The 22,245-nt window shown below is 40.8% G+C and overlaps 1 protein-coding gene across 1 annotated transcript in view; it reads left to right on the forward strand.

Moving 5' to 3' along the window:
* Positions 1 to 22,245, forward strand: part of AGBL4 (AGBL carboxypeptidase 4) — a 957,560-nt gene that overhangs the window by 757,834 nt on the left and 177,481 nt on the right. Inside the window, exon 8 of the mRNA XM_063136171.1 lies at positions 2,786 to 2,900. Within this exon, the coding sequence (XP_062992241.1) occupies positions 2,786 to 2,900 (115 nt within the window). The remainder of the gene's footprint in view (positions 1 to 2,785; positions 2,901 to 22,245) is intronic.

Below are 22,245 nucleotides of genomic sequence, written 5' to 3' on the forward strand. Positions count from 1 at the left end.
ACTGTGAATGCACTTAGCATCTCTAGTTTTCCCATTGCAAATAGTAGAAGCATACCCCTCCCAAGCAGAATCAGGACCACAGTGCACCTCTCTAGATGAGAGAGAGGCTCTGGCACTCCTCTATGATCTGAGCAAGTGATGCCTGATGGCATGTAGAGTACAACCAGGAGGTCATCCTTAAAGAATCACAGACAAGCAGGCAGCAATGCCATTTGCCTAGCCCACATTGCTCCAACAAAACTCATCTGAAGTGGTACAGGAGGACAAGTGGAGGCTAAACCAGCCTGCCTATGTTTGAAGCAGGGACTGTGTGCTAAATCAGTCATTTGGAGAAGAGATTTCCAGACATAGCCCAACCTTATCTTAGTTGTATCAAGCTAGGCTGAGATAAATTCTCTTCAGTATTGGCACCATTTATGATCTTAGACAAATAATTTATTATTGAAACTTGTGATGCAAGAGTACTTTCAAACAACACATTTTTAGCTCCATCACCTACTCCCCCACCCAGTTTGAGTCCATGGTTTCCCCTTCTGTTTCCTTAGTGAGTTTAGTGCTGGGTGCCTTCACGTCTGTGCATTGTTGTGCTATTTCAGCTCATGTCTCTTTTCACTTGTATCGCTACTATGTTGGCAAAATCTTCTTCGCCGCCCCCTAAGTTTTCCTTCCCCCCTGATATATATATTTTATTTCTGGGCAAATATGGCAGCCTGAAACTGCGCAATTACTGCTTCCAATCCCAGTCGAAGAGTCGAATGTTTCCAAAATTATCCAACAGTTTTTCAGGCATCACTGCTCTGTGTGTGTGTGTGTGTGTGTGTGTTTCTTAATTGAACATTTCCATGTTTGGAAGAGGCTGAATAGGGTGAGGGGTAGCTTTGAACTTGACATTTTGGCTAACCAAAATGCTTACATCTGCATAATTTCTAAATGTAAAGAGATGAAACTTGGCACAGTGATAGCTCCTAAGGAGGGCTTTAGCCATGGCAAGTTTGAATCAGATCTGTTCATGCCTTGATTTTTAGGATTTTCTTTTTATTTCCCCCCTCAAACCATTCTTCTGATACTTCACCAATGTGAAATTCCACCTGTTTGCATTTGTGGAGGATCTGTTTTCCTTTACTTTGATAATGCACAGCTGTGCATCTTCAGTTCATAAAAATAGAGATCTGATGGAGCTCTTTAAGTAGCTCCTAAGACAAGCCAAGGTATTTATGTTGATATGATTCAAGGAACTCATTCCTTCTATGCCAATGTCAGTAAGCAGTACAAAGAACTCATGGAGGCAGGGCACAATGACAATAAAGCTGACTCATTCCTCTGATCTATTCAGCTCAGTAACTTGAGTGTTAATAAAGAACAATGTTTTAGTTTTAGCATTTTAATGTTTCTATAATTTTTGAGTTTTAATGTTAAGCTTCAACAAATTATGTTTTTAGGGTCTATTTTATTTTTCTACTTTAGATATAATTGAAACCTGTAGCTAAGGGTAGAATAAGAAGGTTGTTATAGATAGGAATATGATGGGAACTGAAGCAGTACTGATCACTATATCCCTCCAAAACAAAGATCAGTGCAGGTATATTGGTCCCATTTACAGATCTCCTTCTTACTTCTAGGGATACTGCTGAACACTGAAATTAGTTGCTTCCTAATCTGACATGTTCCTAATTCTTGAAATTAATGAGCCCTGGTTTAGATCTAACAAACTTTTAAGGTTTTTTAATTCAAGCTGCATTAGTTTATATTTTCTGCGCCAGCCGTGCATGGTGATGATGGCGGCAGTGGCCGAGGCTAGATCTATACTACCGCTTTATAGCAGTATTGAAGCACACTGGTAACTGTTGGGCCACAACCCATATTCCATGTAGCACTTTCATAGTGCTATTTCTTGCTTTTTATTCCACATTCTTAATGATCTGTATGCCGCCCTGAGATCTTAATGATATAGGGCGGGATACATTTTTTTAAATAAATAAATAAATAATTTTGACACATGGTGTAGATCTAGCCTTACTAAACTTATAGTAATGCAAGGCTTTAAAACTGTTTTCTTCTTTATTTTCAAGATTTCTTTAAAGGTAAAAACCTCCTTGGACAGCCATCTTTTTTCCCATGTAAGCTATGGAAACAATGTTACATGAATGTGTAGTGCTATTTCCAGGGGCAATTCTGCCTGCATTTTGAAAGCATGCAGCAGGAGCAAAACTGTATTACTGTAAGTTCAAATCAGTTATTACTTCAAAATCTTGTAATAACACAAGCATATTTATCTTGGTGAGCAAATTATGGATTATGAGATCAGCTCACCCATCATGACTTGTTTCCTATTAGTGGCATGGTATGAACATTGTGATGAATGAAAAATATATGTTTGCTTCATTGGTATGTAAATGCTCCCAGACTGTGGAATGGCCTGTCGGAGGAGACTTGTCAACTTAACAGTCTACTAGCATTCAAGAAAGCTATAAAGACTGATCTCTTTCAGCAGGCCTATCCAGTGGAATTTTAAGATGTTTTTAGGATGTTTTTAACAATGTATATTATGTTTTAATTGAGTATTATGTATTTTATCATTTATTGTTGTTCCCTGCCTCGATCAAAATGGAGAGGTGGGCAAGAAATAAATTTATTATTAAATAAAGTAAACTAATGTTTCAGTTTTGTGAAATCTAGTAAACTACTGGCTACATTGTAGAATTGAATATATCTTGTAAGACAAACTTTGGGTTTCTGTTTTATAATAATGGAAAATTGATACCCCTTTTTTTCCTGTTTCTCCTAGGTATCATTGATTTTCTTGTGAGCCCACATCCAATTGCTAAAGTAATGCGGGATCATTTGGTCTTCAAGATCGCTCCTATGCTTAATCCAGACGGAGTTTATCTTGGCAATTACAGGTATGAGCATACAATGCAAAATATCCTTAGGGGCACAGCTATGGGGGCTATCAGGATGAGTGCCTACAGTTTTACCACTACACCACTGCCAACAACATAATGTATCCCTGCCTACTATTATTTTACCATGACAGCCAATGAAGCTATGACTGAAGTCGGAGATAAGAACTCCTGCTTTTTGACCTACAATTATTATTTTTAAATGCAAGTTTTCACTTGGTGTTGTATAACTGAATGAACATGAATAGATGGATTCACCCTTAGTTAAGCATTGGGAAACTTCTTATAACCTCTCAAGTTCCCTTTAAGCCAGTAAAATATTCATGGATGGCAAAAGGGAACATTAATTGCACTGATTATAGTAGTAAAATATAAATGTCATGACCACTTTTTCTTGGACTTGTACAGCATGTGGTTCTGATTAGTATAGTGAAAGGAGACCTCCGAATGCCAGAGAATCAGTGCACTAGAAACAGTTCATATATTACCTTCATGGACTTCCATTTCAACAACTCTCCAGCCAATTCAAATGCTCAGCAAAAGCATGTGATACCTTGAGGGATGCTTGAGGATTTTGTTTGGTCTGCATTTAGATGCTTACCAAACATATTCACAATTCTGAAACCACTGTGAAGAACATAACACAGCAATCAGTTGGATATTGCCTTTCTCCAAATGTTATGTGTTTATCAGTGCCAAAAATGCATAAAATAGGGCCAGAACTGCATAAAATATGCTCCAATACCAAACATAGGTTCAATGCTGAAAAAGGATGGAACAGATCAATGCTAGGGAAATGTGAGAAACTGAACAGAAGTGAAATATACTGATCCATCCATCCCTAGATACCTTTTGGGACTGTACCACTTCAGAATACAGGTGGACGAATCATTTTTCTTCTTCCTAAATGTTGAAAACTAACAACTTGGAGAAAGGGCTTGGCTAGGACCCATCACACATATTAGCTTTCAGGAAGCATTTGATGTGAAGGACCATTAAAGATCTGCTTTGAAGTGTGTTGAGTCCTGTATAATGCTTTATAGGGGAAGGGGAGACTGAGGACTTAGCTAGACGAGGCTTTATCACAGGGCGAACCCCGGGATCATCCCTGTGCATCCACATCATGCACAGGGAATCCTGGGATCAGGGAGGGATCATCTCCTTTGCCCCGAGATAGAGCCCTCTCCTTTGGGCCTGGTTTTTCCATGGTCTCGGGCTCAGCTTGAGACCGCGGAATGTGTGGCCCATTGCCTTGGGTTGACCCGGCTCCGCACGATTTGTCACGCTGAACCGGGAGCCATGCATGGGGCGCAGCGCTCCTCATCAGTGCTGTGCCCATCAGGGGTAGGGTGGGGGGGAGCAGGGAAATTAATTTAATTTTAAAGAACACTTACCTTTCGGCACTCGAGCGCTCCTGTGCTCCTGCTGCTTTAAACTCCTTCCAAAAAATGGCAGGTGCCACGCCTCTCTTCCTGAGGTTGTTGCACCTCACGTGTAAATGGAGGAGGAATCTTGCGTTAAACACAATGCGAGATCTTCCCTCCTCCGTCCTGGATTAAAAGGTAGGTCTAGCTAAGGCCTGACTCACAGAGAATAATCCTACTGGGCAGATTTCTGCCCCTGATCTATTGGAAATCCTTAAATACCTCTGAGAAGGACCAGTTCATTCTCCCAAGGGCTGTTTTATTGCTATGGTAGGAGAGGAGGTAGGGAAAAGAATAAGTAGAGTCAATATTTGCAATTGCAACTTTCTTTACCTGCATCCATCCTACCATCTTTTAAGTCTTTTGTGTGTGCAAGGTTATAATCATTAATGGTGTACTGAAATGGAGTTGGTCAGTCCTTCTTGGTCCCATCTGTCCCATCTTTCTCAGTGGCTCTTGAGAAGCTAGGTATTGCAGAAGGAAAATTATATTCCCTTTCTTAGTTGCTGAACTGATGGTACGTTATAATTTTAGCCTTTTCATCAGATATTGGAAATTCAGCCATTCTGAATTAAAAGAGCTGCTAATGAGGTATATGGAAAAGCATTACATTTGCTTTCATTTTACTACATCATTTACAAAAATGCCTAATGTAACTAATAACCTAAGAATGAATATTGTAAGCAGAATGTTGCCTATTACTGGGAAAGGGATATTAAAATCTTGATAATGTGAATACTCCATGGCTATTGAATAATTTACTGCAAAGATTTCATTTGTTGAAGTTTACTGAATGACCTTTTTATCAGTCATATTTGAAATCTGAGTTCTGATGTTGTAATAAAATGTAGTTTCAGTATGAACCACCAATTAATTAAGCCAGTGTTTCCGGGATTTAAGTTAATTCTCATGAGAGATGTACTCTGCCTAAACCACACCTATTGCACCCAGTTATTTGTTATATGGCAGTTGTTTTCCCCCATTTTTTAACAGTTATGCTCTGTATAAATATATATTTTAATCACTAGGCTGGTATGGACACTATTTAAAGCTAGATATCACTAAACTGCCGAAGATAATGCTACATGGCCTTATTAATTCTTTACCTTTTTAGCCAACTCCTGCATGTAATAGAAGCAGAATGCTGGATCTGACCATCTTGTGTTCTTGACCCTGAATCTATTAATGTGACGACCTTATGTGGCCCTGGAACCACATTGGGATATCTTTACTAATACCAAATAAATGAATAATCATCATGCTTCCTTCTAATTATATTCCTATTAATGGTCTGTTTTGTTCAGTCCAGATGCACAGAGTGCAGTCCAAGGTAACAAAGATAATGAGTAATAATTCTGGTAGTATCAAGAATGGGTTCATGCCAATAAACTGTTGCTCAAGAAAATGGAGTAAAAGGCTTGCGATTTTCTAGGGATTTCCCAGTGGTAGAAAGCTTCATAATCTGTAAGACATGAGTTTAATAACACAGCTGTAAACTGTTACTGCTGGGGGCACTGAGCCAGCTGTTGGGATGGTGTTTATGGCAGTGAAATCACATATTTTTTTCTGATGGAAAATTCACAGTTTGTGAACTCCCCAGGCATATCTGGTCCTGTTTGCTGAAATGGGGTGACAATAAAATGACATACCTGTATTTATGATGGAAATGCTTGTTGTTTGGAAAACAAAAACAATAAGGTGGTTTTTTTAAAAGAAAAAAACACAATTACAAATTAACAATTTGAAGTTCATTTGGAGGTCTTGGACCAAAAGCAGGGTATTTTATTTAGTAGTAGTAGTAGTAGTAGTAGTAGTAGTAGAAGAAGAAGAAGAAGAAGAAGAAGAAGAAGAAGAAGAGCTAACCAGACAGATTATTCTCAGCCCCAGATTCTGTTCGTCATACAGAATAATAATATGTTACATTGTAAAAAGAAAATAAAACTATACAGCCAGAGCTTAATTAGAAACAGAGCTATCTAACACTGAGTTTGGAACCCATGAACCCTGCCCAGATCAGGCCTGGGGCAGGTTAAGGAAAGAAAGAAATGATTATCTGCACCACACATAATTATCGTAATAGGCCCAAACTGTGATCAAACTGAATAGGTTTTCTACTTCTGAAATATTTCCCCACAATTTTTAATGCCTGGAACTTTGGGGCAAGGAAATGGATGTTTTTAGACTTTCTCTTTCAGTATTTCCCAGCAGTTTAGCATTAACACCTTCTGGATATATTACAGTACCTACGGCAACAATAGACAGGCCAAGGAAACACAACACAGTACTCTTGATTTAAAAGCTGAACATCCTGGGGCCTGGGCTGAACTTTCCTTTATCCCAAGCTTGCTTTAAACTTGTCACCATGTAGCTGAACGAGTGAAATCTGTTCCTGCAGGCAAGGCAGCTGTAATGGTGCCATCTTCAGCTTAGATTAGTTCCAATTTGTCATTCTCACCTTTCTGAGATGAGAGGCCCCAAGATGGCATGGAAGGGAAGATTTTTTTTTAGTAGTAGTAGCAGATCTCTGCTGAAGCACCCTTGAAATGCAGTGACAAGGCAGCAGCAAAAGATGCCTACACTCCCTCTGGAAGCTTTGTAGTCTGTGAATCAGCAGCTAGCAGCTCCTGCTCTCTGTTCCACACCCTTTCATTACTGCTTTCACTTATTTGCTGTGACAGTGACACACATCGGGCAAGTCAAGTACACCTGTTAATTATAACATGCAGAGATATCACATCTCAGATCTGAAACATCTTTACCGTGTCTCTCAACCTATGCTGGTCTGTCTACTAATATGTACTAGCATAGCACGCACAGGGGTAGTGGCATCGGAGAGAGAGAACCAAGTGGTGCTTCCTAACAGCTGTAGTTGAGTTGTGTAAGAGTCTTCCATTTTATGATTTCCAAAAGGGTGATCTGAGGCTTAAATCGCATTGGGTGGCCATGTATCCTCTTTCTATGAGGATATTCCTCTTATTTGGAGGGCTGCCAGAGGACTGTCCTTTCGTTTGAAGGCATCCCCTATGTGAAGGGTTGTCCTGTCCAAGTCCAGTTTAAAGAGAATGATCAGAAGGAAGAGCTTGAAGTTGCCCATCAGCACTTAGTACCTGGACAGCAGGCAGACTCACAGGTCACCTGGTCGCAGTCTTCCAAACCATGGTCAGATGTGCTGTGTTCCTATTTAAATTATAATCATTATTTCTACATCTGCATCTATACATATAAATTAGCTAGGGTGACCATATGAAAAGGAGGACAGGGCTCCTGTATCTTTAACAGTTGTATAGAAAAGGGAATTTCAGCAGGTGTCATTTGTATATATGGGGAACCTGGTGAAATTTCCTCTTCATAACAGTTAAAGCTGAAGGAGCTATACTAGAGTGACCAGATTTAAAAGAGGGCATGGCACCTGCAGCTTTAACTGTTGTGATAAAGAGGAAATTTCACCAGGTTCCTCATATATACAAATGATACCTGCTGAAATTTCCTTTTCAATACAACTGTTAAACATACAGGAGCCCTGTCTTTCTTTTCATATGGTCACCCTAAATTAGCATATACAAATTTTATGTGAATTGGCATCCTTTTTTCTCCTCTTTTTTGGCGATGCTTTCCCTCTTATTTGGCAATTGATAAGCAGCCCAATAACCACTTTAGAATAGGTTAACCCACTTCCAGTGAGGCTAACACACAATTAAAATCCAGCAACAGGGAAGAGCATTTGAAGTAGGAGACAATTTGCAGCTGGGAAATTGGGGAAAGGGAAAGGATTAAGCGCTTCCTTCCCAGTTGCTTCTCCACTCTTTATCACCCTTTACTGAAGATTTGAGATGTATGGATTCTCTGCAACAAACTATTTATTCACAAATGTACAGGCATGTAAGCATTAGGGGGATGCTGAAGCCAGCATAAGTGCCAGCGGTATAATCCAGCAGATCAGTTCCATGCCTCCCAAATCCAAACCATCTCTCTGTTTGGCAAATGCAGGGCATGTCTGCCTTTCTGTTTGGCTTTAATTTCAACTCTTTTCAAAAGAGGAGACTCCAAGGGGTACTGCAGCCTTGCCTGATTTGGTACCCTTCAGATATCTAGGACTACAACTGCTGTAATTCCCAGCCATGGTGACCATGATGGGAATTGTAGTCCAACACATTTGGAGGTCAGCAGGTTGGGGAAGGCTGGAGTAGTGGAGGGTCCTAAAATATTGCTTGCCTACCCCTCTGTCTCCCCCAGCTTTCAGTCACAGTATGTTTATATTTGAGATATTGACCAAAATCCTTGTTCCCCTAACAATGGTGTTTCTCAATCTTTTGCTCCCACAAACTTGCTTTTCTAAAGCTACCCAATGTTCTTTACCCAAACTCATTTCAGCTGCTGGCTGCCCTGCAGAAGCGTGTGCCTCAATATACATTCTGAAATGTCTTTTTTTTAAAAAAGCAATATAATTTCCCTTTAATATTCATTCCCTGAGACCCAGTGTAATGCTAGCAGACTTCTCCATCCTCTCTTCTTTCCCTTCAGCCTCCTCTGCCCTACATCTATTCCAGAGGGTGCCCCTCAACTCTCCAGAGCAGATTAGGAAGGGGGGCTGCAGGGAGAAGGGGAATTCACTTACACCAGCGATTTCCATTCCACTGGACCTTCCAGAAAGTTTTTTCAGGGAGTGCAGGGAGACTGGAGGGGGGCGGCAGATGATGGGGGATGCTCATTGATGAGTAGCTTTCCACTTGTGAAATTTTGGATCCAGACCATTAATGTATTAAGCTTGGCCGAGTTCATTTTTCCCAGGCAGGAAAAACTCACTTTTCCCAGGGCAGTGAAAACAAAAACAATGCCAGCCATGTAATGAGAAATAACCAGGTAAATATATATATTTTAAAACCCTAGAGCACAAACTAAAGGTATGGTTACTCGGAGTTCCCCCCTTCTAAAGGCCATTTCACAAAGGGAGAATAATAGTGTCCCAAGTGGATACTGTCCAACCTGAAATCATCAGTCAGTGAAAACACACACACACACACACACACACACACACACACACACACACACACTTTTTCCTTTTCCCAGCTGGCAGTGAGCTGAAGATTATTCTAAGACCTGCTAGGGAGAGATAACAAGGAATCACAATCTTGTTGTTTATATGTGGAAGTAGCACAATCCTGAGGAGAGGTGAGAGAAACCCTTCTGCGGAGCTGAGAGCCTTTCCTTTCTTTCTGAGTCACTCTCCCTCTTTTATCTCTTCTTCACCTACTCCTGGGAGAGTGCGCTCTCTCTCCTCCTTTGCACTCTGGTAGAGATAGTGAATGCTGATGAGAAAATGCCCTGCTAGGGGAATGCTCCAGGCAGTCATTTGCTAGACCTATTCTTAGGAAGTTCTCAATGTGCCCAATTACATGGGGGCAAAAGATGGGGAGCCAGCGTGAGCATATCCAGTTACACCCACCTGCTAGAGCAGGGGAGCGCTCCGGAGCTCTTCTCTTATTCTATTTCCAACTCTGTTGTATGGAGTTGGATTGCTTTTACTTTTCTTATTGGCAAAGCTCAGTGCGTCTGATTCTGGAAAGAGCATTTGCTTTTATTTCTACTTTCAAATGAAATAAGGTAGGGAAATGTGTGAGCTGTTAATATAAAACACATGAAGACCATGTCCAGGAGATGGAAATAATATGCTATAGGCTTGTACACTCCCTTCTCCTCTCTCCCCACATGAACCCCGCACCTGCCACCCATTAGCTTCATTCTGTTGTAGGGATGTGCAAATCAGCAAAGCTTCAGTTTGCCTATGTTGTCCAAATTGGACCTGGATCTCATTGTAAGCTGTAATTTATTTATTTATTTCTGCCAGAAAATGTGTACACATTTTCATGTACATTTTCCCAAATGTATGCATCAGGTTGTGCACATTTTTCAAACGTACACATTTTTCGTATCAATAAAAAAGCATATTTCGGTGTATTTTTCAAATACACACATTTTTCATGCTCCAAGTTCTCTGTTTTTTATTACTTCCCTTTTCTATGCCTCTCTCAGACACTGAAAAGAGGAGCCTTGCCCTCATTTGTATCTGCAGCTTTAACTATTGTGATAAAGAGGGAATTTCACCAGGTGCTGCATGCGTACAAATGGCACTTGCTGAAATTCCCTTTTCTATACAACTGTTAAAGATACAGGAGCCCTTTCCTCCTTTCCATATGGTCACTCTATTGTTGAGCCCACAGGTTTAAGGACTTAGTAAGCACTGAGCCTGTATGACATCAGCCTATATCTTAGCTGGACCAAAAATCCTTGTCTCGTGTTTCCCTACGATGACCAAAATATGCATGAGCATGTTTTCAGTTTGAGAGATGGTTATTAATTTGTTTACCAATGCAGTGGTTAAAGAAGACTCAAACCCATCTTCTCCATCAAGGCAAGACTGTCTACATATCAGCCATCTGCTTCCCTTTCAGTCAGTATTTGAATGACAGCTTTATGTTTTTTACCATAGAAAACCTTGATAAGTCCCAAATGGTAATGGTGACATGTACATACCTTCCTTTTAGCTGTTATTCCCTCCCTCTAACAACCAAAGGCAGTATTCATTTTGATTTGGCTGTTTTGTCCCTGTAAACTATATTTTGTGAGCTTTTGTTATAACCTAACCATTTGTAATCTCAGGCATGCTAACATTAGCATGCTAACCTTTAGCATACTATTAGTTGGTATGTGCGGGCATTTTGAGCAGGTTAGGGTCAGTGAGCATTCAGAGGCACTGTTGCGGTGATCAGTAATTCCTGAGGCTCCCCAGCTGTGAGCCCCGCGACCCAGCTGGCAGTTATAAGGGTTACCACTGAGGCCAACCTTCCTTACCGATTTAGAGCCCCAAGGGGTGGTTGATACAGAAGGCCTCCCTACCCCAAAAGGGAAGCCTGGGAGATGACAAACGTTGAGGCGCCACTCTCAGGCTGTGAATGTCTCGCCTGATAAAACCACGGCATTAAGCCAGATTAAAGAAGATGCCCACTTAGGTTTCCCCTTTCTGCAGATCTATTAATAAGTGTGGCCCTGTTTAAATCCCAAACTTGTGTCCGCCTCGTTATTTCCCACGCTCCACATTCCCCACAAAAGCATTTCCCAGGGCCCGGAAGCTCCATGTTTCAGGCACTTACAGTACAATGCAATCTTATATATATCTGCACAGAAGTTAGTCCCATTGAGTTCACTGGGGCTTATTCCCCATGCTAACTGTTTCTAGTACAGTCCTGCAGACACAATCTAATCCAACTGCAAACTAGGAATACACATTATGGCAAGGTTTAGGCAGACTCGGTAGTTTTGTAATAAGCTCACTTCCTCTTTCCCTGTAAACCTGAAGTTTTAGTTTAATTTCATGTCTGTGTAATTTATAAGTTACTCTGACTTGGAAAAGGTGATATCCATCTCAGGATGACAACACAGACCTCTCGATGGGGCCCATTTGTCCTAATTAGGCATTTGTCATTGTATGTGCTATATAGTATCATTATTATTTATTCAGCACCTTAAAGGGTATATAAGTAAACAATCATAAACCTATGAATAAATGTATTGGTTTATTTATGTTTTGGGGTATAAAAAACCCTATAATTACAAGGTACAACCACAGCATAACTACCATTTAATGACAATTCCTTTTTGTTACCATAGAAATGGGTCTGGAATAGTTACCTATAATTTCTCATTCTAATGCCTCACACATGTTGTATTGCAGAATTACCATAGTAATTGCCTATTAGTCATCATAAAATAAGCAGTTATCCTAAAGATATCTGGATACTGTGAAATTTCTCTTCAATTTCTTCAAAACTTGCTGCTGCGTGTGTGTGCTCTTTGTTTTCCTCTTGCAGAATCTGAATGACAAAGTCAACATTACAATTACCTCAGTAAAAAGCAAAACTGTGGTAGGGGACAATGTCATCTTATGGCTACAGCATTATATTCAGATGTGCTATATAATATGTGCTGTATAGAGCATTAGGGGATCAGAACCCCACTTAGCCATGAAATCTACTAAATGGTTTTCTGTCTCCCACATCAAAGACTTGTGGTTGTAAACTAAGAATTGTAGAATATTTTGTCTATAGAAATAATGGGCAGTTCCCAACGCTGCCCCTTCATGAGCAGGACCCTCTGCTAGCACAACAGAAAGCCAGTGGATGCTGCAGCCATCTGAAATGATCAGTAAAAAGAACTGAGTGTATGTGTGTGCATGTGTGTGTGTAGTCTCATTTCCATAATGGGACAGGTCAGCAAAGCTTGCAGAAGCGAGCCCCACTGAACTGTCCCATTCCGGAAATGAGTGTTACTTCTAGGATTACTTACTCTAGCATCCTGTTTCCTATAGTAGTGAAATGCCTCTCTAGGCAATCAGGTACTGAATCTATTGTATACCGAATAAAAACGTCTCACTCCTTTTAGGCCATCCATCTGCCATAAAGACTACTATAAGTCTGTTTGTCTGGCAGGCTGCACATTATGATGCTTATAGGTGTCTAGACTGGTCCCACAAGCACTTCCACAATGTACTGTCATAGCAGTAACATCTCTGATATCTTTGATCAACATTTTTGTGGCAGGAGGGGGCAATTCCACATGGCTCTGACCATTTGTTTGGCAATGCAATTGTTGTTCTGCAGCAGCATTCAGCCCTCTTACAATAAGGGATGTTGCAGGTGCCTGACTGTAGGGTGACCATATGGAAAGGAGGACTGGGCTCCTGTCTCTTTAAAGAATTTCAGCTGGTGTCATTTGTATGCATTCAGCACCTGGTGAAATTCCTTCTTCATCACAATAGTTAAAACTGTGGGAGCTATGTTAGAGTAGCCAGATACAAAAGAGGGCAGGGCTCCTGCAGCTTTAACTGTTGTGATGAACAGGGAATTTCACCAGGTGCTGCATGCATAGAAATGACACCTGCTGAAATTCCCTTTTCTGTGCAACTGTTAAAGAGACAGGAGTCCTGTCCTCCTTTTCATATGGTCACCCTAGGTAAGAGATATGCAATTTCTGGAACTTTCATTGCGCCCAACAATGGAGGCTCCAAATCAGGGTGGATTGCTGCCAGGCTCTCTTCAGGCTGTTGCTTGGGGGAGGGGGACGACACTTCCTGGTAAAATGGTTGTCATTCTTTATCTCAAAACAAATATCAGCTTGCAAAAGGGTTCCCACCACCTGACACTGAAAATGCTATTTATATCGATGCAGTAACTGCTCATTTAAACCATATTACAGCTCCTGAGTATTTTTCAGTTGCTATTGATGTGACAAATTCTCTTGCACAGAGGACTGCACCAATCAATAATGTGTGTGTATTTGCTTTACGCTTGGGGATGTCAATTGAATCTGAACCTTTTTAGCAGCATTAAATAAAGCAATTTTTACTTTGCTTTGGGTGCAAAAATATCTAATTTAATCCAGGATATAAGAAAGACTGGAGAATCATGTAGTGGTGGCAACACCGTGTATAAGTCACATTGCAGCTAGTTTTAGCATGACTGCTTTGCCCTTCAACTTGTAGTAACATTGATCTGAAATCACAAAGTAGCCTTTTTCCTCTCTTGAAAAGACAGCAAAAGGAGTGATAATGTGAAATAATTGAAATCATATATATATATATATATATATATATATATATATGCACCATTATTCCTCCAGGAATGAGGAATGGCACACTTAAAGAGACAAATCTATTTATTTTCCATTTAAACAGTTTTGATCCTGATTACTGGTTTAGAAAGCATTAGCATGGATGTATTGTAATCAAATGAATTTTACTTGAGCTCCTTTCTAGGCTTTTCTTGAGCGTTCTATAGCTTGTTTCCCACTTTTCTTAAAGTTTCTAGAATGCCTTTGTGTTGAAATTAAGATGTGTGTGTATGATTTAATTATCCATTATTGAATTTGCTTCTTTTCTGATGCTTGTGCATTTCTCTAAGACATGGAGCTTAGTCCTGTCTAAGCTCCACAGTGTCACAATGTGGACCATGATCAAATGATCACTTGGGTCTCTTCTTTATGCAAAAGCTGCAGCCAGCTAGCTATTTTGTCCAGTCACTAGTTCCTGCGCATTACTGTCATACTACAAGACGTACCTAGGAAGCATACTCCCAGGATCTCTTGTTAAACATTGAGGGCATGTCTACACCTAGGGAGGGAGCAGAGAGGATCTCACGATATGCTGATCACGAGATCCTCCACCTGGGTTTACATGTGACATGTGACATCCAGGGAGGAAGCAGGATGTCGCGCCCACCATTTTTTTAAAAAAAGGCAGGAGCTGGAGTGCACTTGTGCTCCAGTGAAAAAGTAGGTAACAAACAAACAACCCAGCCCCCCCCCCCAATGTCCCTGGACTCCCCCTGTTCCGGCTCCTTCCTTCCACACCAACCATGGTCTTCAGGATCGTCCTAAGATCATGGGAAAAACCAGGCTAGAAGTGTTCCCAGATATGCTGGGGAAATGGTGGGATTGTCCCTACCTGCTCCTGGGATCCCCTGTACGTCATGTGGATGCACAGGGATGATCCATGGACAATCCCTGGGATAAAAACTAATGTAGCCACGCCCTCTGTTTCTGCATGCTAGATAGTCTAGCCTCAGTTATTCAAGTTCTGGTTTTAACTTCCAGGTTCGATCTGTGAGGCTTCCTTTGGAGATAGTCCACCGAGTTCACTGAGACTTATTCTCAGGAGGTATGAATAGGATTGCAGTCTCAAGTGTGTTTCAGAGGGACAAAGAACATAAGAACATAAGAAGTACCATGCTGGATCAGACCAAGGGTCCACCAAATCCAGCACTCTGTTCACACAGTGGCCAACCAGCCATCGGCCAGGGACCAACAAGCAGGACATGGTGCATCATCTATTGGCCACTTATGGGGCCATTGTTCAGATTGGGCGAGGCAATCACTGCCCATCAAGTGGCGCTTGTTCATTCATCACCAGACGGGCTTTCCCCTCCTGGGGTAGGGAGGCCTTCCAGTGTCAGACCCCCCTCAGGCTGCAGGGCTCTGAGTGGTTTGAGGAGGGTTGGCCTCAAAGGTAACCCTTATCCCGCCAGCTGGTGCCGCAGGGCTCCCAGTGGTTGGCCCTCAGGGATTACCTATCACCACAACGGTGCCTGTGAATGCTCACCAATTTACACCTCGCACCAGATGCTCACTCCTATCCACCTACCCAACAAATGTGACCAAATTGAAGAACCAAATCAACCTAATTATAACACCCTGCCTGTCTTACAGTGTGAAGTAGGTGAAAAAGTTAGATTATGTGCAAAATATTCCTACTTGGCCTCCGAAAAGACAACCAGCAAACCCACACTGTCTACAGGGGAGGGAGGGAGGGAGCCGCGCAGCAAAAGAGACAGCTGGGAGGAAGGGGTGAGTCTGCTTTTATACTCATTAATCCCCTCCCAGTGCGAGTGGTGCCAAATGGAGGTAGCCTGTGGCTAACCTCCACGTCCCATCATACCATCCTCACCCACAATTCACCTTCCCACACTCAGGCTTGGCCGGGCGTGGGTGGTAAGGCATTTAAAGGCAAATATTTACAAAAAGATTATCATTTTTAGTTCTTCATTGTTCTTTATTTTATCATTTATTGACATTTTGTGACTTTTTCATGCCTTTTTTATCTGTTACAGTACAATCCTATTCCCATCAACCTGGAGCAAATTCCATTGAAGTAAATGAGAGTTACTTTTGAGTAGAGATATATAGGATTACACTGTTAGAAGCTGAACATCTGTCCATCATACCAATCCAATAAAAGAGTGCTCCTAATATTTGCTGAAAACTAGCAAAAAGGAAATAATGACCATGAATCTGATCAGGCAAACAGACCTATTTTGAACTGGATTTGTGCAAGTTTAAAATACAACATTTCTTGTTGTGCTTTGCAAAAGAGCTAAGATGGTTAAATCTAGTTTCACGCATTCTGGCGGCAGAATCCTGGATTCTAGTATTATGCAATTAATGTTTGATTTTAGAGAAAAGTGACCTTAACAGTAAAAGGTCAGCAAACACAAAATAAGCAAAGAAAACAATAGATAGAAACCTAATAACTAAATTGCAGATAGCTCTGCTAGGAGGTCAGTGAACTAAGCTTATATCGGTTTCTTTAATCTTGCAGGTGAGCTCTTGCAAGAACAGAACAGTTTGACTTCTGCTCATTTGTTTGATCTTCATATGACCTCTTGCAGGGATGGTCACTTTTAGCTGTTGCTAGTTTGCTTGTTATTGCTCCATAGCTGCTTTTGCAACATGGGCAGTTCACTTTGCAAACTTATTCTGGATCAACCCATAGCTTAGAATATGACCATGTTTATAAAACAGGGGAGAAGTTGTCTTTTGTTTAACTCAGACCTTGCCATGCATGGCATGAAAATGGTGAGCTTGTCCTAAGATAAAGAGATACTTTTAAAAGTGGCCCTCAAATCATTGATCGAAATAGCACATTAGAATCCAGTGGAGATATGGGGATAACTATGGATCCAAGTGAGGAAGCATTTCCTTTTATTTCTCCCTCATCCTCATGACAAGCTGGAAGGAATATGTATTAATAAAATTGTAAGCGAATTAAGTTGCAGCCACTCAGTGTTAACCTAGTTCCCCAGGGGGAAAGAAGAAACATTTATTTCAGGTTGTGCAGATCATAAACCTTCTGTCTTGTATAACATCCGTGCTCTGGTTACTAATGGCTCTTCCTCCTTTTATTCCTGATGTGGCCATTGAGCTGATGAATTGCACAGATTATACAGTGATAATAGATAGGGAAGGGGGCTTTTGGCAGTCACTTTAAGCAAAACATGAACAGTAAATTCTGCCGATTCCCTCAAGTGCACCTAGAGGACTAAAGTTGTGTTCATGTAGAGGTGGGAGGAATTCAGAAATTTTAGGAGATGTTCTTTTTGTGTGGTTCTTCTTGAGCCTTCCTGAGAAGCATCTAGTATTAGTTTCCTCAGCTGAGCTGAATCTGGGATTTATTCCTGTTTCTTCTGTAACTCTTTCCATACAACATTTGTGTGTGATTGTGTGTGTGTGTGTGTGTGTGTGTGTGTGTGATTGTGTGTAAGTGGAATAGATGAGCAGTTGTTTACTAATTCATTGTGTGTAATCTAGATATCTTCTCTTGATGTAGAATGACTATTGTAGGGAATTTGCATTTTCTGAGCATTGCAATGTGGAAAAGGTGGCTGGCATCAGACCACAACTTTTTCTTTTCTTCTTTTAGAGTGTTGAAGGTTAATGCCCAGTTCTTTTTATTTGTCCAAGCATGTTTTTGAAGCAGGGTAAAATCCTGGAAAACCACCTTACCAGAGATGGAAAATGGAATGAGTAGCCATAGCACAAGCAGTGATGTCTCAGACATACCACTTTTGAAACTCTGAGGGAAACCTCCCTTTTCTTCCAACCAGTGATTCTTGCCCCATTGCTATTATGATAGGAATGGTCTTTGGTGAGTATTGTGGGGATGTATTGGATAGTGCTCCCTGTGCAATGGAGCAAGAGAACCTCCTCCCAAGCTCTAACATCATTTTGTGACTTCTTAAGGTTTTCTGTTTTTGTTTTTTTAGAATGTCTTAGAGCACAAGTACACAGCCTGTAACCTGGGGGCTGCATATAATGCCCCCCCTGGGTGCCCAGAACCCCTGACTGTTAACCACCCTGCTGCCAATTTGTACCATTGTGACCAGCTATCCAGATCACTCTTTCCAATGGTGGATGAGTGATCTGTGTGAGGATCTCTAGGGGAGGGAGTGGAAAGGGGAGTGTGAGGTCCGCAGTGTCTGCTCTCACACATTTAAAACTGAGAAGTATGCAGGCCAAACAGAACTCCACCAAGAGAATCCTCTCCCTCCCTCCCCCCATACACAAATGGAGCTGTCATGACCTTATCATATTTGACTATCTCATTTGCATATCTTTGCCATTTTCCATTTTGACTGATAAATGCCTGCAAATTCTAGATATGTGCCATTAATGACATATCTAGAGCCAGTGTGGTATAGTGGCTAAAGTGTTGGGCTGGGAGTCAGGACATCTGGGTTCTAGTCCCCACTTAGCCAGTCACCACTGGGTGACTTTGGGCTAGTCACAGACTCTCAGCCCAACCTACCTCACAGGGTTGTTGTTGTGAGGATAAAATGGAGAGGAGGAGGATTATGTACACTGCCTTGGTTTCCTTGGAGGAAAAAGGCAGGATATAAATGCAATAAATAATAAAATAATGATGATGCAATGCTATGGGTTGTGCCCTGGGTACTCATAAGCCCCTGAACTCAGGGACTTATGACTATCCAGGGTGGCTGCAGCATGGAGAAGATCTTGTCTAGACGGCCGATGTTGGTTGTTGAGCTGCAGGCTTCTGAACAGGAGTGGGGGAGGCTGCACAGCACTTGGAAGCTGTCTAAACCAGCTTCCGTGGTCTCCTCCACTCCCTGCCCCCAGAACCACCATTTTCCCCCTCTCCATACTCAGTTTACCAAGCATGGAAAGGCAGCCACCGCATTTCACTCCACACTCACTGAGAGCGAAAGGGAAAGGGAGTGTGATTTCCTGGCTCCCAGCTCAGAGCCCTGTCTCTGAGCTCAGAGCAAAAAACCAAAGACAAAAAATAATAATCCTATGTCTCACCAGATGCAATCTAGGGGAATAGGATTGCTCCCTTAATGAGTCTTATTATTATAATGTATTTTTATACTTATGTTTTGTTCACTATCTTCAATAGACTTGGGCTAGAAAGGCAGCTTACAAACATTTAAATAAAGTACGTATATTTGGAGCAGTTACGGATCCCATGTCATGACAAATAACTGGTTCATAAGCTTAAATAAAGAAGAATGCAAATGTATACTGGGATATAACAATATGCATTTATTAATTAGGTTTTTTCATAAAAAGAAACAAAATAAGCCAAAATTTACATTAGTGACATCTTGCAGCTACTAAAAGAAGTGTATTAGTGCTGCAACATAATATAGCAATATAGAAGAAGTAGAAATAATTTTTAAAACAAATGTTGTTAATGTTGCACAGTGATCCCTTACATGGTTTTCCCCCTTCTACTTTATAACCCATTCAGTTGAAAGAGAGTGAACGGCTGGGGGAATAAATACAATCCCAGGCTCTGTTTCAAAGAGTAAACAAAACAAAACACACAATCAAACACTCACATCAATGTTATTGGTTCAGATACAATATCAAATATGCTGCTAGGCACCAACATTATACCTTCTTGGATTAGAGATTTCACACAAAGTCTCCCCCTCCCTTTCTGTAACTTTCATTCCATCCAATTAACTTCCCCACATCTTTGAAGTTCAGCCAGGATACTGAGACTTTGCCTGGACTCACTGGGAAGCCACTGAGAGTAGTACAGAAGTCACACTGGGCAACAGGGCTCATTTAGCTAAACCGGAAAAAGGCAGGAAAGATTTGAGAGCCCTTAAGCTCTTAGGCTCATTGATTAGAATCGAAGAAGGGTAAGATGGAATTGATGCATAGCTTTCATTTTCAATCCTTCTCCCTTAACCCTGGAGTACACCCCATAAGTACATACATTTGTGGTGTAGTAGACAGCTAAATAAAAAGAAAGAAAATACAACTTGTCTGTGCATGGAAATTGCTCTTCCTGATGGGGTGGGGAGCATCCCGCTCCCCAACAGCGGGGACAGCAGAGCACTTTGAAAACCAGTGTGATCAGCTGGTGAAGACAAAAGGTTGATAACTAATTTTGCATCATAGTCATCTTGCCAATAAAGTGAAGCAAACAGCCTCTTTAGTCCAGATAACATATTAGTCTGTAATTTTGAATTGCTTATAAAGGGAACATATTTGTAGAGTTTGGGTCATGTAGGTCTCTGGTTTTATGCACTTGCTGACCCTTTTCTCATTAACACAGCAGGGGAAATAAGCCACGGTGGTTTATTTCTCTTGCTGTGCATGTTGTGTGTGTGTGTGGGGGGGGGGGTAGGCATAATTACCCTCAGCAGCGTGGCTTTGTGTGACATGCGAATCTGGCCTGGGTGGCTTCTTGCCATGGTTAACAAGTCACACCAGAACCCTTTAAAGGTCCTTATTTGCTGACCAGAAATTGTGCAAGTTTTAGTTCAAGAAATTAAAACCTTAAACAATAAAAGCCACTGGGATTGTTAATATTCAATAGGGCTGTGCCAAACGTTTTCTAATTTAGATATATGCACTTCAGAAGTCGCACAGATAACAGACCCAAATAAATTACAAAAAACAAAAAAAATACCTTTGCAAACATTTGCATTGTTTTGATGCAGTTTGTTCTTTTGTCCTGTTTTGACAACACTTTTCTTTTTCTTTGCCTCACAGTCCTTGACTTCATTTGCTCAAACTGCTATTTAATCCAGTTTGCTATGAAAAACCACATAATTTTGTTTGAATGCCCATGATTTTATTACATCAGACATAGATTTGTGACATCATCAGTAAAATCAGGTGGTATAACACCAAAGAAAGCACTGAAACAACATGAACTTGTTTCCAACAAGTGCTGAAAATGGCTAAAAATGGGAGAAACATAATACATTATCGTGGGGGTTTATGCACTTCACTTATGCCTCCAGCATATATGTGAACACAAGAATACTGTATCTGTGAACCAACCCTCTGTTTAATAATGTTTCAGAACATAGTTCAGACCATAACTCCAAGGAATGAATTATAATAGTTGTGGGGACTCTTGATTACTGGTTGTCTCACTACCTTATTGAGAACTTTAGGGTGTGGATTCATTTGAAAATGTAATAGTCTACATCCATGTTTTTACTTTAAATAGCCTTTTCTTTTTCAACTTAAGGTTCTTACAACTGTACACACATACATTCATATTGCATTGGACAGCTGTATCTATCATTGATTTGAACTCTGATTGGGGTGTCTGCCTAGGTCTTCCCTGTCTGCTTCAGATGAGCTGTTCAGATCTTTTATTTTCAAGTGCCACATAAACATATATTTATGTAAACATTGGCTGCTTAAGTATCAATAATAATAATAATAATAATAATAATAATAATAATAATAATAGCAAAATCAAGTTGCACAACCACTGATGGTGGGGAAGGTGCTTTGTGATGTGGTTGACAGCAGTAAGCCAGCTTCCACTGAAAGTGACAGAACTAGTTTTTTTTACAAAGCTCCATCCCTACAGAGGAAAAGATACATCTGCAGAGAACTACTTCAATGACATGACCTCTCAGACAAAAGTGTATTCAGATGCACTTTGACAGAACGATGTGTCCTTTGGATTGATTTGGTGTTTCACTGGTTTTGGTTTCTGCCAGCCCCATATGGATCATCTCTTATTTTGAAGCAAACAAATTCCATCTTAATTTTTGACATTCCTGTTAGTTCCAAAATGGAAGCGCTAAACTCCGTCCCTGCAGCAGCACTGAAGATTCCTGCTGGGAGAGTCCCAACAGCCTAATCAGAGACACACTTAATGAGGTTCACCCTTAAGCAAACTGTGATTACGCATGCAGCTTTTCCGGAGACTGTCTTCATCGCTGCTCTTCACTAATTTTTTCATCACCTTTCATTGAGTTAGACCATTCAATTACTTTGTATATTTCTGCTTATCTGCAGTTGGTAAGCAACCCTGCCATATTATTTTGAAGGTGTGGATCTGCTGACTGCTGAAAGCAAAGTACCTTTTCTAATTAAGATTTCAGTCTTCCTTCACATTATCTTGAGGGCTAAATCTCCCCTCTCTCCACAAAGTGCCATTCTTTTAGATGCCTCTCAAGTGGTTTATTAAAATACTTTATTTTCTCAATTGCACCCTCCCCCCGCCCACATTTTACCTAACTTATCTTTAATGTTATTTCCCCCCTCTTCATACTGGTTGCTGAGGTTGAGTTTAAGTAAAACTTTAATGG

Source organism: Elgaria multicarinata, chromosome 1, assembly GCF_023053635.1.
Source record: "Elgaria multicarinata webbii isolate HBS135686 ecotype San Diego chromosome 1, rElgMul1.1.pri, whole genome shotgun sequence".
NCBI lineage: Eukaryota > Metazoa > Chordata > Lepidosauria > Squamata > Anguidae > Elgaria > Elgaria multicarinata.